The sequence below is a fragment of the Trachurus japonicus genome, chromosome 21 (assembly GCF_045865225.1).
Source record: "Trachurus japonicus isolate A0001 chromosome 21, Traja_1.0".
NCBI classification, from domain to species: Eukaryota; Metazoa; Chordata; class Actinopteri; order Carangiformes; family Carangidae; genus Trachurus; species Trachurus japonicus.
Window position 1 is genome coordinate 10,159,290 of NC_140927.1, and position 21,149 is coordinate 10,180,438.

At 40.2% G+C, this 21,149-nt stretch overlaps 1 protein-coding gene across 2 annotated transcripts in view; it reads right to left on the minus strand.

The window, feature by feature from the left end:
• lrp1bb (low density lipoprotein receptor-related protein 1Bb) overlaps positions 1–21,149 on the minus strand; it is a 288,370-nt gene that overhangs the window by 53,454 nt on the left and 213,767 nt on the right. For both annotated transcript variants that reach the window (XM_085766198.1, XM_085766197.1), the window contains exons 41-53: positions 20,621–20,992; positions 17,307–17,496; positions 13,385–13,589; positions 11,145–11,337; positions 9,108–9,233; positions 7,988–8,116; positions 7,718–7,837; positions 6,778–6,891; positions 6,421–6,570; positions 6,061–6,183; positions 2,774–2,893; positions 1,770–1,898; positions 702–824 (exon numbers count right to left, since the gene is read on the minus strand). In XM_085766198.1, the coding sequence (XP_085622324.1) occupies positions 702–824; positions 1,770–1,898; positions 2,774–2,893; positions 6,061–6,183; positions 6,421–6,570; positions 6,778–6,891; positions 7,718–7,837; positions 7,988–8,116; positions 9,108–9,233; positions 11,145–11,337; positions 13,385–13,589; positions 17,307–17,496; positions 20,621–20,992 (2,094 nt within the window). The remainder of the gene's footprint in view (positions 1–701; positions 825–1,769; positions 1,899–2,773; positions 2,894–6,060; positions 6,184–6,420; positions 6,571–6,777; positions 6,892–7,717; positions 7,838–7,987; positions 8,117–9,107; positions 9,234–11,144; positions 11,338–13,384; positions 13,590–17,306; positions 17,497–20,620; positions 20,993–21,149) is intronic.

Sequence of the window (21,149 nt, forward strand, 5' to 3'; positions counted from 1 at the left end):
TCTGGTAGAGCCAAGGCAGACTTGTGTGTGCTACTATACTGTAAGATAACTCTGCACGAGGCGAGATTTGCGAGTTCATATTACAACAAATCACCATTTACAATATCATTGTTAATGCCAATGTTAATCAAGCCATCTGGAGGCATAATGGTGTTTACAGTGGAATTGGCCAATATTTCAAAGTTAAATACATGTTATTAGAATTGCAACAAAGGCAGTGGCACAGAATTCCCTGTAGTTGTGACATTGAAAGAAACAGCAATCAACAGATTGAATAATAAAAAACAATCTCTTTAACAGCTGCAAAAAACCTGATTTCAAAGTGTAGTCTATACAGTATACAGTACTTTACAACATTTGTACTGTAGACATGTAAACCATAAGTACTCATTTACATACATAATCATTCCACGATTCCAAATGATATTGTTTTAACTCAAAATTTTGTACAAATGACTGGCTAAATCTATCCATTGATCTGCCCTAATATCTGTAAATTCTGTACTGTAATATAATCTGAGTCTTCTTCCACTGATGATGAGCTACTAGATGTCCGTAGAAGAAAGCCTTTTTATGATTGAAGAACATACAAATATGGAGAGTTCAACTGTTTGTGTGCATCTTTCAATTAAAACAAACTGTATTCACATGTCAAAAGTGAATCTGAAGAGGAAAAGAGCAATACGTATAAATCTACTTGCCACATTCCACTGATTCATCCGATCCATCTCCACAGTCGTCATCGTGATCACAGACGAATCGCTGGGGAATACACGCTTTATTGCGGCAGCGGAATGAGCTGTCATCACATGTGTTGTTGGGTGCTAATGGATAGAAAATAGATAAAAAGTTGGTTCAAGGGCCATTTTTTCTAAACATAGAAATGTGTTTCGTGTGTAAGCGAGTAAGTGAGTAAGCCTTAATGGTAAGGTTGGAGATCCTATTCTGGAGTATTTTTTACAAAATTGTTTGAAATCCTCTTCATACTCCGATTGCAACCAATTAGTAATTAAATGCTTTTTCACAAAAATGAAAAAGTCAATCCTGTAAAAACAGCAGACATTCATCGTTAAACGTTAAAGTCAATTGGATCTCTCTCTCTCTCTCTCCCTCGTCTGAGTCTTCAACAAGTTGCAACGGTGGAAAAGACAACAACAATGATATAATGTACCACACTGAAGTCTGGTAGGTGGTGATCTACCTGCTTTATGCTGAGTGGTTTATTATGATGTTAGGTGTTTTCTTCCAAATGAATGAGCCACGAGAAAAAGCTGGCGCACAGTTAACAAAACCGTCACGGCTTCACATTGATTTGAACTGCTCTGGAGGCGTGGCTTCAGAAAGCAGTCTGAGGAAAGGGGCTTTGACTTTTGACTTGTATTTTCAAAATGTGGCCAGCTAGAACCGTTTCCCAGGATCTCCAACCCTACAGTACCTTTAAGTTAGTCCACTGGTTTCTTATAAAGGTAGAGACAGCGACGGTATAGATGATTGCTTCAATCCAAATTTGTGAGAGGCGATCCAGATTAGTCCACGTAAGGAGGGATGCAGTTTTGCAAAAGCTTCCTATTGTCTACAACTTCCCACGATGTGCTGGTTTTCTCTTTCATAAACTTTGCACAGACATTTACAGTAGGTGTCTAGTGGGTTTTGTGATCTGTCAGCTATTGTTTTATACAGTGTAATCTGAAGTTATACGTACAAAGCAAAGAGAAGCAATGGTTTCTAAACTATATATAACTGCAATTAGCTATTCAGTATCAGTTTACCACAGCCAGCTGCAGAGAGTTCATCACTCCCATCAGGACAGTCCCTCTCGCCATCACAGAGCCAACGTTTTGGAACACAGGCATACGATCCAGGGCAGCTGAACAGACCTGGAGCACATGTCACTGAGCCTGAGAGGAAAAGAGGAACAAATGCTCTACTTTCAAAAGCCAAAGGATACAATGGGTTCAAATGCATCACGGAGAATAATGAGTGCAAAGGATATTAAACTGAAGAAGATACATTCTGTTGTGTTAAGATGATACCCTCTCTTATCTCTGAATCTTCACCAGTTATTTCAATTATTCAGAGCAGAGAGATCACACAATGTTAAAAAACTTCTAAGTGATATCCCTTTATGACCCAAACAAACACATTTCCATCGTGCAGCAGTTTCCCTTGAGCAGATCTTACATAAAATGACTGTACCACTGTGAGTAACAATTATTTACTTTCATTTTGCAAGTCAGCAATATGGTCCTTTATGTTAAGGATGGCCTTTAAGGAAAAACAAAACAGAGGAAAAAGTGGCTGCACTGAGAAACAAAGGCAGTTCAGTTAGGCATCTGCAGTTAACATGCATATTGTGTCTTTGACTATTGTGCTTCAGAAACCTTTGAGCCTATTCATTAATATTTCTTTGACAGTCCATTACCGTCCAATTATCCAACCAAGGTGCACAGCAATTTTTTTGTCTCTGTATCTTGGTTAGTTTCTTTTTTCTTTTTCTTTTATTGTATTGTTCATTACACACACATCTCATTTCCTCATTGAACTGTTCCTCTTGGGTCTCAGTCATGAAAAATCTGTTGGCCTCAGTGCCCGCTGCAGTCATCAGAAACTCCTGCAGTCTCATTTGTTGTCTCATTAAGGTTAGTATATTTCTTTCCATTCATTTCCGGCTCTGCCAGAGGAACACATGGAGCTGTCACACATTATGTAGTGGCTACAGTATATGACCTTTTATATCGACAGTAGATTCCTTGACATCTGAAAGGGCACTTACCACAGATTTGCATGCTCTCATCAAGGCCATCCTCACAGTCGTTCTCTCCATCGCACAGCCACTGCTTGGCAATGCACTTGTTCTTTGAGCAGGCAAACTGGTTCCATAAGCACGATGAGTCTGCAGAGGGCAGTGGAATTTCAAAATCATGAATCAAACAAAGTGGAAGAAGGCAACAACAACAAAAGTTAAATACCCTATAGAGGGCCCTGTGTTTAAATTTAAACCTTAGCTTGTTTGTTTTGTCTATGTTGTTTTTTTGGCGTGAATGCCTTCAGCTGCCGCTAATTCCTTTTGTTTCATAAAAGAAGACATCTTTATCAATGCTGGTTAACATGAAGGAAAGTAAACATATCAACTGAACACAAAACAAATACCTAAATTAAATATGTTCGCAGCATCAAAGCACTTCAGTATTGCTTATTTATATCAATTTCTCCCATTTTATTTCAAAAGAAACTCGGGTTTGTAGGGGCGATTGGAAACAGTTGGATATCAACACTGCTGATCAGGGTGTAATAGCCATTGTGTAAAATGTGAATATATTTGAATTAGTGAGTTTGTGCCACTGAGCCACCGACTGTCCCTGGAGAATAGGTTTGTGTTCTCTTCCTTTCAGATGTCAGGCCTGACAAAGTCTGCCAGAGCTTTGATGAGAGGCTGAAAGAAGGAAGGGGGGAATATATGCTCCGAGGGGGGTTTAGGGAGGGGGACTCTCTCTAGCTGCGTTGCTTTACGTACAGTACTGTCAGACGCTGCACATCACACCAGCTTTACATGCAATACAGTGATGGATGATAATGATGAGATCAACATAGTCTAAATCTGGAAACCCTGATTTTCCTGTACGTGACATTTCAAATGTGAACAGCTGTTTCAAGTGTATAACAAACTGAAGCACATTAAATGTATCAAAGAAAACCTTTGATGTCCAATTTTCAATAGTGTTTTACATACTTAAAAAAAAATCGGATGCATAGTGAAGTGACAAATGACTATTTCGTCTAATCATTTGTGGAATTTGAAATGTCTGAAATGTAATGTCATTTTTTTTCTCAAACCACAATGCCTTTTGCAGTCTGATTATCAGTGGCTGGAGCTTTTTATATGATAATTAACAGAGAGGAATGGGAATATTGTCTATTTGTGCTGAAAAAAAAACATTCAGAACATCTGAAAGAACTGGAGCATAATTCATATCAGTTCTGATATAAGCACATTTGAAGCATTGGATCTTATCATTTCACACAGGCACAAATAGCATTTTTAGATAAAAGAATGGAAATGGTGTTCATGCGTTATGCATCTCTCAAACAACATTCATGGACAATTTATAAAATAAATCTGATAACTGGAGGAGCATTAAATATGAAAGGCTGGTTGCTCCTTTTTTCTGTTTAACTCAAATGTAAACAAAGGTGCTTGTTAATTATACAGGGACTCAGATTGTAACTTCTTAGTCAAACACCCTCACAGGCAAAAGAGATGTAAGGTCATTTTATTGGTGGTGTTGAAATTGTTTCCTACTGTACAGTAATTTGTCCCACACCGCTGAGGTCTATATATGGTTTGAAGGCAAAATGAATCACAGTCCTCAGCCACACAAGCAGCTCTGCGAGGCTCTACTTAGGTGTAGCAGTGTTACGGCATACTATTAACATGCGGATGTTATTGAGGTGTGATGTTGAATTGACCATCTCAATTCAGCTTAAGCAGGCCAACCGACAGTCTTGCCTGGGCCCGGGACAAGATAACCCCCTCCCCATTTTTGTGTGGACTGAGGATGTTCTTGAGCACTATTTCAAGGACAATTAGGAAGAAGAAAAAAAAGCTTTTTGTGTAACTCCAATATTGCGTATTTTTCCCACACATAGGCCTATTTTGAGAAAAAAAAAAGGACAATTGACCAGTTTGTTCCCCCACTGTCGGCGGGCATTCCTGTTAGCATACTAACAACACAAAGTACAACTCAGGCTGATGTATTTTCTGCAGGCATTTGGTTTAAAAAAAGTGTTGGAAAAACATTCAACATTTCACACAAAACCATAAATGTCATCCTAGATTCTGAGATATTTCACTGGATACAATAAACTAAAAAAGTCTGACCTGCCTTTGAGGCCTCAGGTAAAGTCAAATAAACAAAAGCCATGAGAATTCATCCTCCGGGCACCTCAAAAATCTTTACTCAATTTAATCTCAATCCATCCTGACTGACACTGCCATCCCTTATGTCACACCAGAGAGAAAGGCCAGAGGGGCAATGATGCTTAGCTTTTACCTCACACAGTGAAATGCAGTACAACACTATTACTGCTTCATGACTTCTCACCTTTTAACGTGGCTAGACCTCATAGGATGTGGGTTATACAATATGATTGGCTGACAACTTAAATAAAAGGCAGCAAGTGTTTTGACAGTGTGTGTGGACCACTTCATCAGATTTAATTACCTTGTGCATGTGTGTGACAGTAATGAAGCTTTACAGTTACTCTGACCACGTTCATTAATGCATCCAGTCAATTCTGCTTTGATGCCGAAAGCAATGAGACACGAATGGGTTATGTGTGAGAGCTGTTAGTTTTGAGGGCAAATTATATGAATCCATACAATGACTTAATTATGGTCCTCCTATTTAATTGGAGAGATCTTGACTTTGTCATGGTAGGTTCTGCATACATTAGTGTGGATCAAAGCAGACGTAAGAATGCTCTTGCTGCCTCTGGTGAGGGTAGTTGAGGAGTGGCATTGTAATGTGTAATCCTTTCATATGTCACAGCTTTCCACTGAATCCACCACTTCCATCTTCAGTATAACCGTCTCAGTGACGGCTCATTAATTAATTGTTACACTAGAAGTGCTGTACATCATAATTCAAAGAGAGAAAAGGGGAAAAAACTTCGGTTCTCAACAGCCTCAGTCAGAATTCAGGGTCGGGATTAGACCTTCAAACACAGAGCAACACCCACTTGAGAAATCTCACAATAAGAAGGGAGCAAAATAAGGTGAGGAGAAAATTGCCTCATGGAATGATGAACAATCATCTTGACTTTCTGGCTCCTCTTTATGTACTGTACACAATATTTATTGTGGGGATGGATCTATTTAAATGACAAAAACATTACAACAAATAGGTTCTTGTTAATGGAAAATAAATATCCTTCCAAGCACCGACAGTGTTGTTTAGGGGAAGCAAATACCTCATGTAAATCTGCCAGTTCGAAAACAAAATATCATTTCAGTTTATTATGTAGCGTCTCTTCCATGAGAGGTAAGATTTGTTGGCTTACCACACTGGAATTCATCTGCTCCGTCCTCGCAGTCTTTTTGGCCGTCACACAGCCACACACTAGAGATGCAGTTCCCACTTGGACAAGCAAAATGTCCCTCCTCACACTTCTGTCCATGGGAAACTGCGATGAACAACAAAACCAAGTCACTCCTCCAGGCATTAGCAATGATTGAGGTCATTATCTTATTCTAAGCTGGCAGAATCTCTTATTCCACTGTAATAATCATCTCTGAAAATGAGATCTGTCTTAAGTCTTTTCTAATTGAAGTTGGCTTCCTTGATCTGCCTCTGAATGCACAGACAAAGTGTGTATCTGTGTGTGTCTCTCTATGTGAATGTGTGTTGGGGTACTACTCACCCTGACAGTTGGTCTCATCAGCATAGTCGCCGCAGTCATTTGCACCATCACAGATCCACGAGGGGTGGATGCACAGCGAGGTGGAGTTGCAGCTGATGAAATCTTTTTCTTTCACCCCCAGCTTGTAAAAGTGAGAGCAGTCTGTGTGGTCTGAATACAAAACACAGCACCACAATAATTGTCTTGTCACAATGGCAGCAATGGTGGGGATGGAGGTGAGGGGTGGCAGCATTCAATATGATCCGAGTGACAATCACAGATCTAAGTTAGTGGATCCAACTGATCTGCTTGAGGTACAGTGGTGTGTTTACATTCTCTTTTTAACTGCAATGTAAAGAAAAGGCATAAAGGACGTACTGCAGTTCTTTTCATCTGAAGCATCGGCACAGTCAATGACCTGGTTACACCAGGCTGAGCTGGGTACACAGCTCCCATCCTTGCACGATAACTCTGATGAGCCGCACGTGACATCTGGAGGAGAGAATTAGCATTTCAAAAAGATAACAGAAACAGCTCTCAGACACAGTCACAGGTACAGCTCACAACAATACTTAGAACCCCCTTTGTGAGGGTGGTGAAAATTAGCTCCCGGTTGCAAGCTGCCAGACAGAGGAGGGTTTGTGATGAGTTGCAGTATCGGCGCAATTGGACTCTCTGTGCTATAAAAATTGTCTGACTGTCATGACCCTCTTAGTGCTGTGCAAGAGCAATTCACAGTTAATATGCTAGAGGGGCTTTTTGGTGCTGTTCATTTACCAACAACTCTGCAATGGTTCTGGTAGTTTCACCTCTCTGCATTTTATTATCAGGATATAAGATATTACTGTCATTAAATGTCTTGATGGTAATACAGAAAATGCAATGCGAGGCTCAATATGATGCACCGTAGTGAAATAAACTACTTTCTGAAATCCCAGAATGCAGAGTTAAAAGCTACCACGTTAATTATGACAATAGCACTGTGTCCTTGTGGGGTCAGTCAACTTGGAAATAGTCTACACGCCTTAGTGTGCTCCCACTATCATCTATGACAGCATGGAAAAGCACAACAGGTCAAAACAAAATCACTGTATTGAACGGACACGGAGTATTGTTCTCTCAGAAGCCGCCTTTCAGGCTGGAGGATGGCAGCTCCTTTGAATTTATGCACTCTGTATGATCTTGGGGCTCATTAGACAGTGAAGGCTTAGCGCAGCATGTGGCCTAGTGTGCAGTATTAATACAAGCATTAGTGTGGCTGGATCCTGCCCTCAGAGGCAGGACGGATTGAGCGGGAGATCAAACGGCTGTGACTCACTGCTACAGAAAGCTTCGTCTGAGTTATCCCCACAGTCATCGATCCCGTCGCAGAACCGACTGTTGGCCACACACCGCTGGTTGTAACAGGGCCTGAAACCCTTCCGGCAGCTTCTGTTGTCTGAACAAATTGAATTGTATAGGTTAGGGCTTAGTAAATATCTGTCACTTTTCATTACAGGAAACATTAATAAGAGCAATCCGCAGGTACATATTTTTTTTTCATTCTTATTTGCATAGACTTCAGATGGAGCTGTGAAGTGTCTCTTACCACAGTATTGCATCTTCTCATCTGATTTATCTTTGCAGTGTGCTATTCCGTCACAGGTCAGCTGGTAGTTTATGCACTCTCCGTTCCCACACTCAAATTCAGCGTGGATGTTGCAGGAGGAATTTTCTGCTGCAGGAGAAGACAATGAGGGTGATGAACCATGACTGTCAAAATCTCAAAGCTCTGCAAAGCTTTAATGCACACTCCACCACATTTATTCTGCAAATTCACCTTTGGGTCAGCATTTGTAAATGCCAAGAAAGCATTCAATAACCCCATTAGCCTTCTACTTTAACTAAAGGGAACTCGAACAGTGGAGTGCTTGTTGTGTTCTGACTTTCTTTTGGTAGCTCTTTTTTTTTTAAATTGCTGTGCTTAGAACTGAATGACAAATGTCACTATTGCACTTGTTATTGTAGTCATTGCGTATGAATAAAAACCAGACTTTGAGAACCCCATCCCCTCTTCCTCTTCTAGTAATGAGTTGAACTGAGGTGCAGCTGAAAGCCTGCTGTCCTCTACAACGACATCCAGGCTACCATCCAGCTCTTCTGAGTCACTTGCCATGTTTACTCTGGCCAAACTTCCCTCGTTTGAACAGCTCCTCCCACCTTATGTTCTATCCCCACACTGCATTTCAGATTCAACCAGCAATGTGTCAAATTAGGAATGCTTTCTCCGTGTGACTTCAGGCAAGTAATTGTGACAAACATCCTACTCCTCTCAACTGTGTTTTCTGCTGTCTGCCTAAACTTAAAGTAGCACAACATTAAAGCTTTATTTTCCTGAACAGTATTGACTATGACTCCTGGAATCATTACAAATTCACTGCTTAGACAAAGAGGAAGAGACGGCAGCTGGTCATGCTTTTCTGTTTGTGTGTGTTTATGTACAAGGGGATCAATTCAAAGATGTCAAAAGGTTTGTGCAAACAGCACCGATTATATCTTACCCCGAGTGTGTGCACAACCCAGGTTATTCTTTGCATATAAATGTGGACAGACTTCTCTCAAAATCCATGCAAAGTGCCCTTAAAATCAATACCTAGTATCGGGGAGTGTTCTATTGGTTACAAGTTGTGATCTTAGTTTAATTAAATCTGAAGCTTCTCATGACTTACACACGCATCTGTTGTTGTCTAACAGCACACGTTGTCCACGGCAAGTGCAATTGACCCTCCCGTCCGGGGTGAGCAGACAAAGGTCACCGCAGCCTCCGTTCATGTGTCGGCATGGGGACAGCTCACCTTAAATAACAATCAAAGAGAAATGATTAAGCGGTCTGTAGCGGTCTCCAAGGACACTGTCTCTTTTTGAGAAATCATCTGTCTGAAATTTCTAGCACATTCCTGGAGTTATCTTCTGAGAAACCATGGTAACTGACTTTAGCTTCAGCTACCCTTATATATTAGTTAGTCATATTCAAATGACTGATATTTCAGTTAAATTGAACTTAAAATTGCATTTTGTATCTTGCATCAGTAATAAGACCAGAGAGTGATATTTCAAATAAGTTTTTAAAATCCCAAGAGACAAGGTGCAGACTTTTGCTTCTTTGCATATCATAGGAAACGACTGATGAATCTAGACAGCGATTTTGCATTTGAAGGCCAGATACCTTTGCTGTTAAGTGGGCAGACAGTTGATTTTTCTCCTGTAAAATTTATCATAGTTGAGATGGAAATGTTTTGAAGTAATGCACTATGGCATTGGTGGTTATTCCAGTAGCTAAAACGGTGAAGAAAGCACTGTTCAACAACTAGAAATTCCATCTTCTCCAAGGATATATGATTAATTATTAGTGTTGAGTACTTGCACTTAAATTCATTCCTAATTTAAAGGCTCATCAGTGGTCAACATGTGAATAAAGGGCCGGTCCTGCTGCTCAAGGCCTGCACTAATGCTGACCACAGGCAGATATGCTCACTGACAGCTACTAAATGAATTACTGTGCTGGATATTTCGTCTTTCTCATCCTGGGGTGCTCTGTGAAAACACTTTGCGTAACTATGTGGGATTCGTGCATTGCGCCACACCGCATGACCAAAATAACCTGTGAAAGGAATTGTGTGTGCTAATCCGGCCCAGACATAGGAATCTAATGAAATAAAACACAATCTTAGCAGCGCCAGACGTGCTTTCAATTATAAGTGTTCAGAGACATTGATATCCAGCGGAGACCTTCTGTTATTACCTGCCCTCCAGTCGTCAGTATTCACAGTAGAAGGAACTGTTCCTGCTCTGCAGCTCTAGTAAACCATTTACATGATTATATATAGTCAGGATACTCATCACAAAGGAATCACAAAAATAGGTTAACAATGTAAAGACCAATTGCTGGTCAGTACACTTTATGCTGTAGATTCACTGTTTTTCTTGCAGCTGTGCCCATGCAGATCATTGGATGTGATTATTTCCTCCGGTGAGATAAATGAGAAACAGTGTGGCACATCTAAGTCCAACCAGTGGGACACGCAAACGCCCACTTCCCTTTGTCCTACTTGGAAATGAAACTTTATATGGCACTTAAGAAACTCCCTCTACAACATAGGCTACTTTTTATATTAATTACCTCTGAAACCCAAGTTTCAAGACATTCTTAGTACGAACAAGTTCATTTATCATCCCCACGGTTTTTACATAAAAATCGGACCACATATGAAATATTTTACCATTAGGCACCAGAACCCAGATGACATACAAACATACCAACAGGGTAGTATAATTCCCAGCTGTTGGTTGATTATTTCTGTCATGTATCTTAAAGCTGATTTAAAAAAAAGATCATATTAAAAAAACAAAAACAAAAACAAAAAACGTATATACTGATACTGGCATTGATCTCAAAAAGAATTGGTCTAAATATGTTACTTCGTTATTTATCAAACTGTAGTGGTGACACATATAAGCACAGCTCCCTCTGACATTCTAGTATTGTTACTGTAGATGGTGCATCCAGCTACATGTTTATTTTGGTCTGTTGTCCTAACCTACAGTGATATAATGAATATGCACATAATAAATATATGAAATCACGCCCATAGGCACACATGAACACCTCTGCATCTGCAAACACATAATACATAAATATTTGCAGACACATCGCTGCATTCATTTGTCATTAAATGAAACTCATGTCCAGGTGTTTAAATACTCACAGTTGTTTGTGTCCCTGGCCACAGCTATTATCCCCATTGGCTGATGGGGTATATCCGCTCGAAGTACCTTGGTGTCACCGCCTGTGTATTTGTTTGATCTCAGCACGGACCTGCGGGCCCAGTCTGACCAGTAGATGAAATCTGCATAGATGGCCAGCCCATAGAAGTTTCCAGGTCCTGATTTAACTATGACCTAAAATTGTAGAGCATAGCAATGATGTTAGGACCGCTTCCCAGTTTGCTTTTCAGAATCGAAGGTTATGCAAATTATTGTATTTCCTGGCAAACACAATACAGCTATAACACGAGCTGAATTCATATATTTCATACTGTTCAATATTTACACTTCCATTCACAAGCCAAACACAGACACTTTTTCAAGATCTGGCTGGAAAGAGTCTCAGCTGAATTTCACCCGAGCGCAACCCCAGAAATGTATGTGAAGAATAATGATTCGACTCAATCAACACAACACACCCGCCGCCTACATGACTGCTTAACCCAGATGTTGGGGGAGTAAATGACAGTGTCATTGGCAGAGAAGCAGGAATCCATCAGATGCCTCCTTGTGGGACTCTCTAGGCTTGTGGGGGGGGGATCAGGGCCTCCAGCAGCTCTGTAGTCTAAGCCATTAGTGGGACAGGCTTGTAAGCAGCATCACATTAGCCCTGTGCCATACTGGGATTAATAGGACAGGTGTTGATTAAAGGAGCCCAGCTTGGGGAGGGAACAACTGGCCATCAGGCAAGTGAGAGACAGAAACAGAGAGAGAGAAAGAGAGGGGGACACCAGATGGGGAAGGACTGAACATATTGATAGGAAATTAGATTTGGGACACATTAGGTTTACAGCCAGCTACACATTATCTTTGAGCTGAACTCTTGTTTTGGGAAAATGTGAACATATTTCATTCATTCTTATCATTCTCTCAGTACTCAACAATATTCAAATATCACACTTCAACTGCCAACAGCTCTCAATTTGTATTTCCTCTCCTCATGGTGAAAAGGGCATCTTTTCTTGGCCATTATTCTGACATCTTCCCTTATCATGCACTCCACTGCCCTTTGTGAAGCACTGCCTTCATTAGTGACATGCGCCTCTACTTTCAAAATGGCATGGGGGAGAGGATCATGCCATAGCTTTTATTCCTTTTTGTCACTATGTACACTGGCAGCATGTAATGGCACTGCTGCAGTGAGGAGTAGTGGAGCCCTCGAGGACGTTCCATTGCCTTCCAAGTTTACATTTGTGTGACTCAAGACAAAAATGAAACAATCACAAGACTTTTAAGTGACAAGAAGCCTTAAGCTGCCATCTCCAGAGGAAATGTCTCGTATATCGTGGATTGTCTCAAGTTTTCCGCAGCCAGTGTGTGGGAAAGTGCCCGAGTTGACAATCAGCTACCTCTGTTTAATTTACACATTTTAATTGGAATGGAGAATCTGCACCCAGAGCAGTCCCACCGCAAAGCCTTCATTAGCAGGACTTGACTGCAGCAAGGGCAGGTGGGGACCCAAAGGTGGAGACTTTCTGAGCCTTGTGACCTGGCTCAGCAAACATATGGGCAACTAATTGAAACGGGCCAAGGTGATGAGCTGCGGAGGTCATGTCAAGCAAAAACTGAAATCTATAGCAAAAAAGACCATCTAGCACTGTAATCCTTGGCACACAGGGGATACAGAGGATATAAATCCAGTTGGGATGTCATACATTATGCATGCAACTTTTCAGGGACAAAATGAGAACTCCCCTGACTGAGCGTCTTTACTTTACCACGGAATGACTTCTGTGATTAAGGAAACCATCTGTACCCCCAGAGATGAAATATCAGAGAGAACATCAAGAGGTGTTTCATATCCTGTTCGCTGTATAGAGGATTATGTTCCAGGAGCTCAATAGGGATGGCAGATTAAATGGGAGACAGAAAAACAGTTTCATTTCAGGAGAAAAGGGCAGATCAATTTGACATTCTGTCCCTGAATATGTGCCTTGATTCTCAGATGTTTTGTAATGAAACATCTCCATCACTCACACACGGAAGTGGAGAATAGATTCTACCTAGTGAGTCACTGGGTCTCCTTCATGAAAACATTCCTTGACTTGTGGGAATTTCAAAAGGTTAAAAAATGGGGAACTGTGATTAAAATTAAGGTTTATACCTTCTATAAGGAGAGAAAAGTAAACTGATAAGTAATATTAGGTAATTTACTTTACAGTGCCATTATTTTTATACTCACATATCTGCTGGAACCATCATAGTCACATCTCTCAATCTTCCCAAGGGTTCCATCTGAAAAGTAGAGCTTCTCTGCTTTGTGGTCAATAGTCAGTCCGTTTGGTGTCAGAATGTCCGAACTGATGATGATCCTCATGTTCTTGCCCGCTAAGGTGGACCTCATGATGCTCGGTCTCTGCTCATTCCAGTTGGTCCAAAACATCAGGCTAAAAAAATGTAACAGAGAAACGTGGCCAATTATTTAATCATAGTGAGTAGTGGAAGTGATGTTGTTGTTGTTTTTTTTCCTTTCTCTTTTTGTTGCAACAGCAAGTGGCTTCAGCTTAATGTGTAGATGTCAACTAAATATGTGGAGCCTTTTATAAGAGCCTCTATACTAATATGCCTACCAGCGTACTTTCTCCTATAAAGGCAAAACAAACACTTATAAATACAATGATATTTCCTCGCTGCATTAAATAATAGGAGGCTCATGCAGTCGTGCTTTTGTTCTTCAATAACAAAATATCTTCAATTAGAGCCAGAATTATTGTCCTGCTGATGGAAACAAATGATCTCATCAAACCTGTAAAAACCTATAAAAAGATGTAAACACAGGAGAATTCATCTTGATTACCTCAGCTAAGCTTTTCACAACTGCCACTGAGTGTAAACTCCTCCACCTCACAGTGACAATGTACCTAAGTTTTTAATTGCATGAAAGTGGTTCCAGTCATGTATAGAATTTTTCCAGATGCCTTTGAAGCAGCTGCTCTAAATCCCCCATACTGAAGACTAGACAGTCATGCTCTGGCCAGGCGGATACCCAGCCTTCCAGTCGTAAGTAAGATGCTTGAAAAGAGGTTTTACTGTGTTGAACAATCTTTTCAAGCTGTTTAAATATATAAGCTGCATAGGGTTGCTAATGGGAACTGCCCTGGTCCAACATTCTCACTGTCCATGCTTCTGCATGCAGACATCATTACTCAGCATGATTCCATATGTTTCTATAATTGGACTGATGACACACAACTGTACATCTCTGCTGAAACAAAAGATGCTGCAGAAGCCATAAACTCAATTACTGCGTATCTTCTAGTGATAAAGAAATGGATGAAAAGTTCAATGAAGACAAACCTAAAATGCTAATAGTCAGCCCGAAACGCTGGTTGATAACCAGAGAAAATTGGAATACTAAAATATTGAGGTTACAAATCTTAAGCCTGCTGTCTTAGAACTCGTTGTAAAGTCCCACATCAACAAAGTGATGAAAATATCAGTTAAAGGTGTACAGAAATGGCCGTTTGTCCCGTTTGTCGCGCCGAGTTGTCACGAGCTGCAACACGAGTTTACCCGAGTAAGGAAAATGAATTTGATTGGTCGTTATCGAGCAGGCGGGATATTCAAAGTTTGGGGCGAGCCCGAGCTCCGTGTGTGTGTGCGTGTCTCAGACGTTTGAATGACGGATTACGGATCCAATATCAGTGGCTAGTGAATCGTGTACAGGCTGACGTATAATCCGTGCGCCTGCATTATCCAATACGAAAAAAAAAAACTACACTAAAATACACACTTTCATCACGGATTTACTCAAAAATAGAATTTTGCACAAAGTTTGGCCTACATCGTCTGATAGATGAGTTATTACACTAATTTTATGACCCAGAGTGGGCTCAAATTCAATTTTCTTTTCTGTACACCTTTAAACACTTGTCAGATAGTCAACCATTTATTAATAATAACAATAAAAAAAGGCTTAATTAGTTTTAGGACAAAGTTACACTGCTAACTCCCTGATTAACTAACCTCCAAGAATATTGTCATTATCTACTGCTAGTTTATTGAGGGAAAAGCCTTTGTCAATTATGACCCAAAGCAATCGATTTGCCATAGCCTTTAACTTGTTCTGCAACTTTGCACTTTGAATTATACGAAAAAACATTGTGCTGTGTGTAGAGTATATTACCCCCACAAAAAGAGGTTACTCGGGGAAACTTTGAGTTGTACCCAGTGCAGATAAGACCAGTTAAAATTCATGCACAGGGAAAATGTTCTTTAGCAACTGAAAGATGCGAGTCCTGTGTCGTCAAGTGCACAGTCAGGTGAAAAACATATATCTTAAATAAAAGGTTCTTAGTTGTTTTATTAATTCTATCCTAACTATTTCTCATTGATTATTCTTTCCCAGTTGTTTTGTTGTTGTTTTCATATTTTTTTCTCATTTTTTAAATATGTAATTTTACGCGTTTGCACACTAAGCACATGTAACTCCATTGCTGTAAAACTTTGAGTGGCAACTTTCATATAAAAGGTGCAATACAAATAAAGTGCATAATTATTACTATTATTAGTTTTACATTTAGTAGTATTAGGTCATTTATCAACAACATTCCATTGCCCCCCGGACTACCATGTCCTGTCATCGGCTTACCCTCTATATGACCTGAGGGAGCTCATCAGTGATGAATTGTAGCTCAGTTTCAATTTGATAAAACAGATTAGCATGACAGCTTGTGAGAGCGATGCCCTTTTTTCATATTCTTGTCTGTGAGATCTTAGAAGAGAATGAACAACAGATAACAGAAGTGGGGTAAATAAATTATTTATATCTTGTTTTATATGGATTTTGCTAGACGGATGGTGCATGTTTAAAAACCCCAGATATCTAGACAAATCACAGAAGAAAAGAGCTGGATGTGTTTTCAAATTGTTGCTTTTTTTAATTCCCTGCTGTTGAACTTCCTGCTGTAATGAAGTCATGGAAGTCCACTCTAGCGCGGTAATAAGGATTCTGGTCAGAAGTCACAGGCACAAACTGCTAATTAATCAGTGAGTTTGAATTCTAATTATCGGACAGTGTTTCTTGAGCTGGATGGATATAGTGTCAAATTGGCAACCAACGATGTAGACTGAGGTTAAGAAATTAATTTAGTTAGTCCAATAGCAAGAGCAAGATACTGACTCTTCCATTTAATGCTCACAGTCACAATGTGCATGAAATGAGAAAGGAAAAACTGATGTAGTAAAACAAATAACTTACATGAACACAAACACATGAATGACTGTTTGTTCTGGAGGTCAACTTAAAACTGAAGTATAGAAATGGCAAAATAGAACACAAGGTATCTCAGAGAATAGCTCCTTACAATGTAATGTAATACATTCACATTCCAGCTGAAGACACCAAAACAACTGCTGAAAATCAAAAACTACTAAGTATCACAATATGTAGAACCATTTTTCCCATTAACTTCCCATTTAAACCTAAATGTTTTCATTTTATATCTAAAAGCAAATTATATGACACTAAAGAGCTAAAAAGAAAAAAAAATCTGTAAAAGCATCAGTTGACATTTCTGAACAAAGATCCAGTGGGAGGTTTTCATCTGCCTGTATATTTGTTACAGTATACAAAGCAAATGGATTTGAGAGCTGCACCTAGTCATGACTGGCAGAATATCAACAATATAGTCAATAAATAGATTTATAGACATATAGACAGGCTGTAAAATGTGTCCTGAAACTAAAAGACCAGTGTACAGATTTTAAAACAGCAGTAATGTGAGTTTTCTTTTTCTTTTTGCCTCTGGTTAGAAATCTCGTAGTGACCTTGTATATAGATGCATTTTATTTAACATCTTGAGAGGTAAATATGAGAGCAGTGCACTGAAATCATCAAGCCTTCTTGAAATACATTGCTTCTTTCATTTACATGGCTGCATCTCAAGGAGGGAAAAAGGCATAAATACTTAATACTAATATTATGTTATGTTGTTATATATTTTCCTGGACCATTAAATAACATTTTGCAATGATGGCCTATAAACCTATACCCTATAAATCCATTATTGGGAGTCACAGTGTCTATGGCTGCCCCTACATCCATACACACATTTCTGCATTAATAGACTGATGCATTAATGTGGAGGGAGAGTGTGACTGACTTTTGACATTCATCCAGGGCCAGGGTGTGTGGATGGTCCTCCTCGGAAAGTGTGACCACGGCCTGCCTGCTGAGGGCAGCGACTCGTGTCTGGTCCACAGTTTGCCTGGTGATGGTGGAAGTAGTAGAGCTGGTCCAATACAAAGTGTCCCGCGCTCGGTGGTAGGAGAGGCCCTCCACTGAACCCACATCTAAGAGAATAAACACATAAAAGCAATGCTCAAGTTGCTGCCGTGTAATTAGATTCGTACGCTGCAAAGAGGAATGGATCAGAGAAAGTGTAGAGACCTTTCCTGAAGGACCCTTATGTATAAAGCCGTGCTTGGCAACACCTTAATGTGGCAAAAAAAACAGCTGCCAAATTAGTCTACACATCACAAATTATGCCTGCAACCTTGTGCATCTCATCTGTGGTTGTTTCAGTGAAAAACATGGGTAGAAAAATCTCATCTCCAACTCAGGTGTTCATGCAGTTCGCTGATAACCTGTTTCCAGAAACACATGTAAAGATTTGGGCAAAAGTACTGACATTGCTTGTAACAGATGGCAGACACCAATTGTGTTGGAATTGGGATTACAGTTTCTTGGTGACTGACAGGGAAATAACTTCACGCTTCACTACACTGGACAGAAAGATATTTGTTGATGCAACAGTCACTCAGTGGCTGAATGTTTTCACCGTGAACCAATTTCCTTAAGACAGAATATGAAAAAGTCTCCAGAGCTTCCCAGGCTGGTGCAACAATGTGGCGACCAGAGAACCCCCAGGGAACTTTTCTGCCTCATCACAGGAAGAAAAGTTGGGCAGGTCTGTGCTTTATCATTCATTCTAGGTTTGTTTTGCAGTGGTTTCATAAATGAGCCACTGAATCTGACCCCCCCCTGTTTTCCATAATACGCTACTTTCAATCAGAAAAAGCAATGTTAGAATAACAGACACAGACACACACAACCACACGTGTATAACAGTAATATGGTTTGTTGAGTTGTCATGTGCTCATACATGAATATGACTACTGGTACTCCCCGTGGACAACAGTAGTATATTTGCAGAAGCTTATGCTTTGTGTTTTCTTTTCCATTACCTCCTGGGAGAGGAAAAATGAAAGTACTTTTTTGCCCTTCCAAAAAAAAAAAGTACATGTGGTAGCTGTGACAAAAGTATCGACAAAATGCAAAAAGCAGCGGTTGTTATTTTGTACTGTGCACCAGTAGAAAATAACAAAAAGAGGAGCAATGGTCCAGGTGATGTATGCAGAGCAAAGGAAAACATGTCAACAAATGTGGTTGTCGTAGTTCTGCAAGAGCGATGGCTATCTAGTAATGGTGTCTACGGACTTCTGCCAGTTTTATAGCCACTTGATCAACGCTATGATATCTGCTCTTCAGTGGCCAGCATGTTGAATGTAAACAAAAGCTGCTACTGTAGATGTTGCTTTTCTGTTGTCATCACGTTTAGCCAACCTATGTAAAAAAAAAAACCATATGTAATTGGTTCCTCAGTTCTAAGGGAATTGGAAGTTGGCGTCAACGGCCTCTTTTCCAGATGGATCTACAAATCGAAGTTAAATTGCAAGCAGGTGCGTTCACCCAGGCTGTCACTGGACCCTAACTGCTTGGGTATCATAATGTGTTAACATGCTTTCTTAAGGCTTTGGAAAGATTATCATACCGGTTCTATGTTCATGTGTGACTCATCCATCAGAAGGTATATTTATTATATAAAAGAGAAAAGATTATCTGCCATAAGATGTACACACCACAAAAAGCAAAAAACAAACAAAAAACTTTCCAATTATCAACATTCACAGTCACAATGCCATCGTATTGTCATAAAAGCTGTGTCCACTTTCTAGCATATATTGTGAGCCCCCTCTTTCTGACTCCTGATTTTGCACACACAGGCTCATTTGTCAATGCAGCCCATATTTTGTCTAAATGGTGAACATGTGGTCTATGCAACACAATTTGGCTGTATCCCCTTATCTAAAAACCCATAAACCATACTCTAGAATACTTAAGACACTACCTGAGTCAGCCAATCACTAATTAATAGTTTGCAATAAAAGCCGTCTGGCAGCTTGGAGTTTCTCGCAAATTGTTGGCGGGGCGAGAGAGTAATTAATGGGGGACAAGGAGTTTAATTAGGGAAATATGGATGATTAACATCTTCACCTTTCCTCAATGACGAGATGCAGGCTGAAACTTTCAGAGAAAAGGAGAAGAGAGTCTTGCCTTTATATACAGTGCAAGGGTAAATGCTGCCTCAAGGTATCGATTCCATCAAGAGTAGTATGGACATGCTGCTTTCACTCAACACCAAATAAGATAATTGGAAACAAGGATGATAAATTGCAATTGTTTACACCACTCTGATTTTACATTTCACAAGTGCTAAGGTGTGAAGGACACTTACAGATACCGACAGATGGTTCAGAAGATGGTTGTAGAAGATAAATAAATAAGCTGAAAGCTCCCTCAGCAGGGTTTGAGAGACGGGTTGGGGGGATGGGTGGGAGTGGATCAGTAACACTGCCAGTCTCCCAGTGTGAGGAGGGGGCGGGAAGGTGCTGAGCTCTGTTCCCAGTGGAAACTTCACAGGATGGCAGAGGGTGCAAGCCGAGCAGAACAGAGGCTTTTGCTGTTCATCTGAACTCAGTCATGCTTATCAAGACAGGACTGACTGAGCTTTAGTGAAGAAATGGAGAGGGACTGGACCCATCATGCAGTGTGTGACAATAATGCCCTCTAACACAGGCATTGTACTTTTGTGATTTAATAATAGGCATTCTTTTCAAAGAAGCCATGAAAAATTATGAAGGAATGGAAAAGGCAATCGCTATTTAAGCAAGGTGAATCTTAAAGGCTGGAAGATGCTGTCATATAATTAGAACTGCAGTAAAAATAACACATATAATATTTGAGTAGAATAGGCAGCACAAGAGATCAGTATACTGGATCTGCTCAGCTGCTCTGAACTACATAGAAGCAGTTTAGTGACACTAAACGGCCTATTACATAATCAATACAGTAATAGAGGAAATTGGTAAAACTAAGGCACATCTTCCCCAAAACATACACACAACATGTAACTGAAACTCAGGTGAAATAAACCCACTGAAAACAATTCATACCTGTACTGTGCTGTGCCAAACTATATTCAAACAGCAGGTTACTATGTAGCTATAACACTACATCACAGATGGAATTGGCTTAATAAGGTTATTTGACTGAGTGCAAATGTATCTTTGTGAGGAAGTTGGCAGGCTGTTTTACACTTCATTTATAACAGTGCAGAGTAGAACGTTCACTTACTTTCAGCGATAATAGTCCTTCCTGTCCAGTCATCATTAATCACCTGGATATTTCCAAAGTGGACATCACTGAAAAAGATGCGGTTGGTTCCACCTGTCTTCTGACTAAAGTCAAAGGCCAACGCTACGATATTTTTGAAAAATGCAGGATTTTCAAAAGGCTGGACAGGTGAGTTCAGGTCGTTTTCATCTGAAAGATGGATGCTTTTCAGGATGGTCCTTTCAGAGTAGAGCAGATAACCTTCATAGCGCTCACAGGCAAAGCCATCCTCTGCCAAGCGGCCATGGGCACAGGAGCAGGTCCGGCGACCACTGCCCAGGTGAAAGCACAGCTGTTGGCAGCCTCCATTACTTCTGGCACAGGGGTTGGTGCCTTCAAAACCAGACACATGTTAAGTTACTGCTGGGTCTCAGTTTCTACCACCGTGCAATTGTGTTTTGAAGTGTATGTGAAGATGCATAAAAGAAAATCACATGTGGAGTGCCAAGTACATTTTATAAGAGCCTCTATAAGACTGTAGTGATAAGAA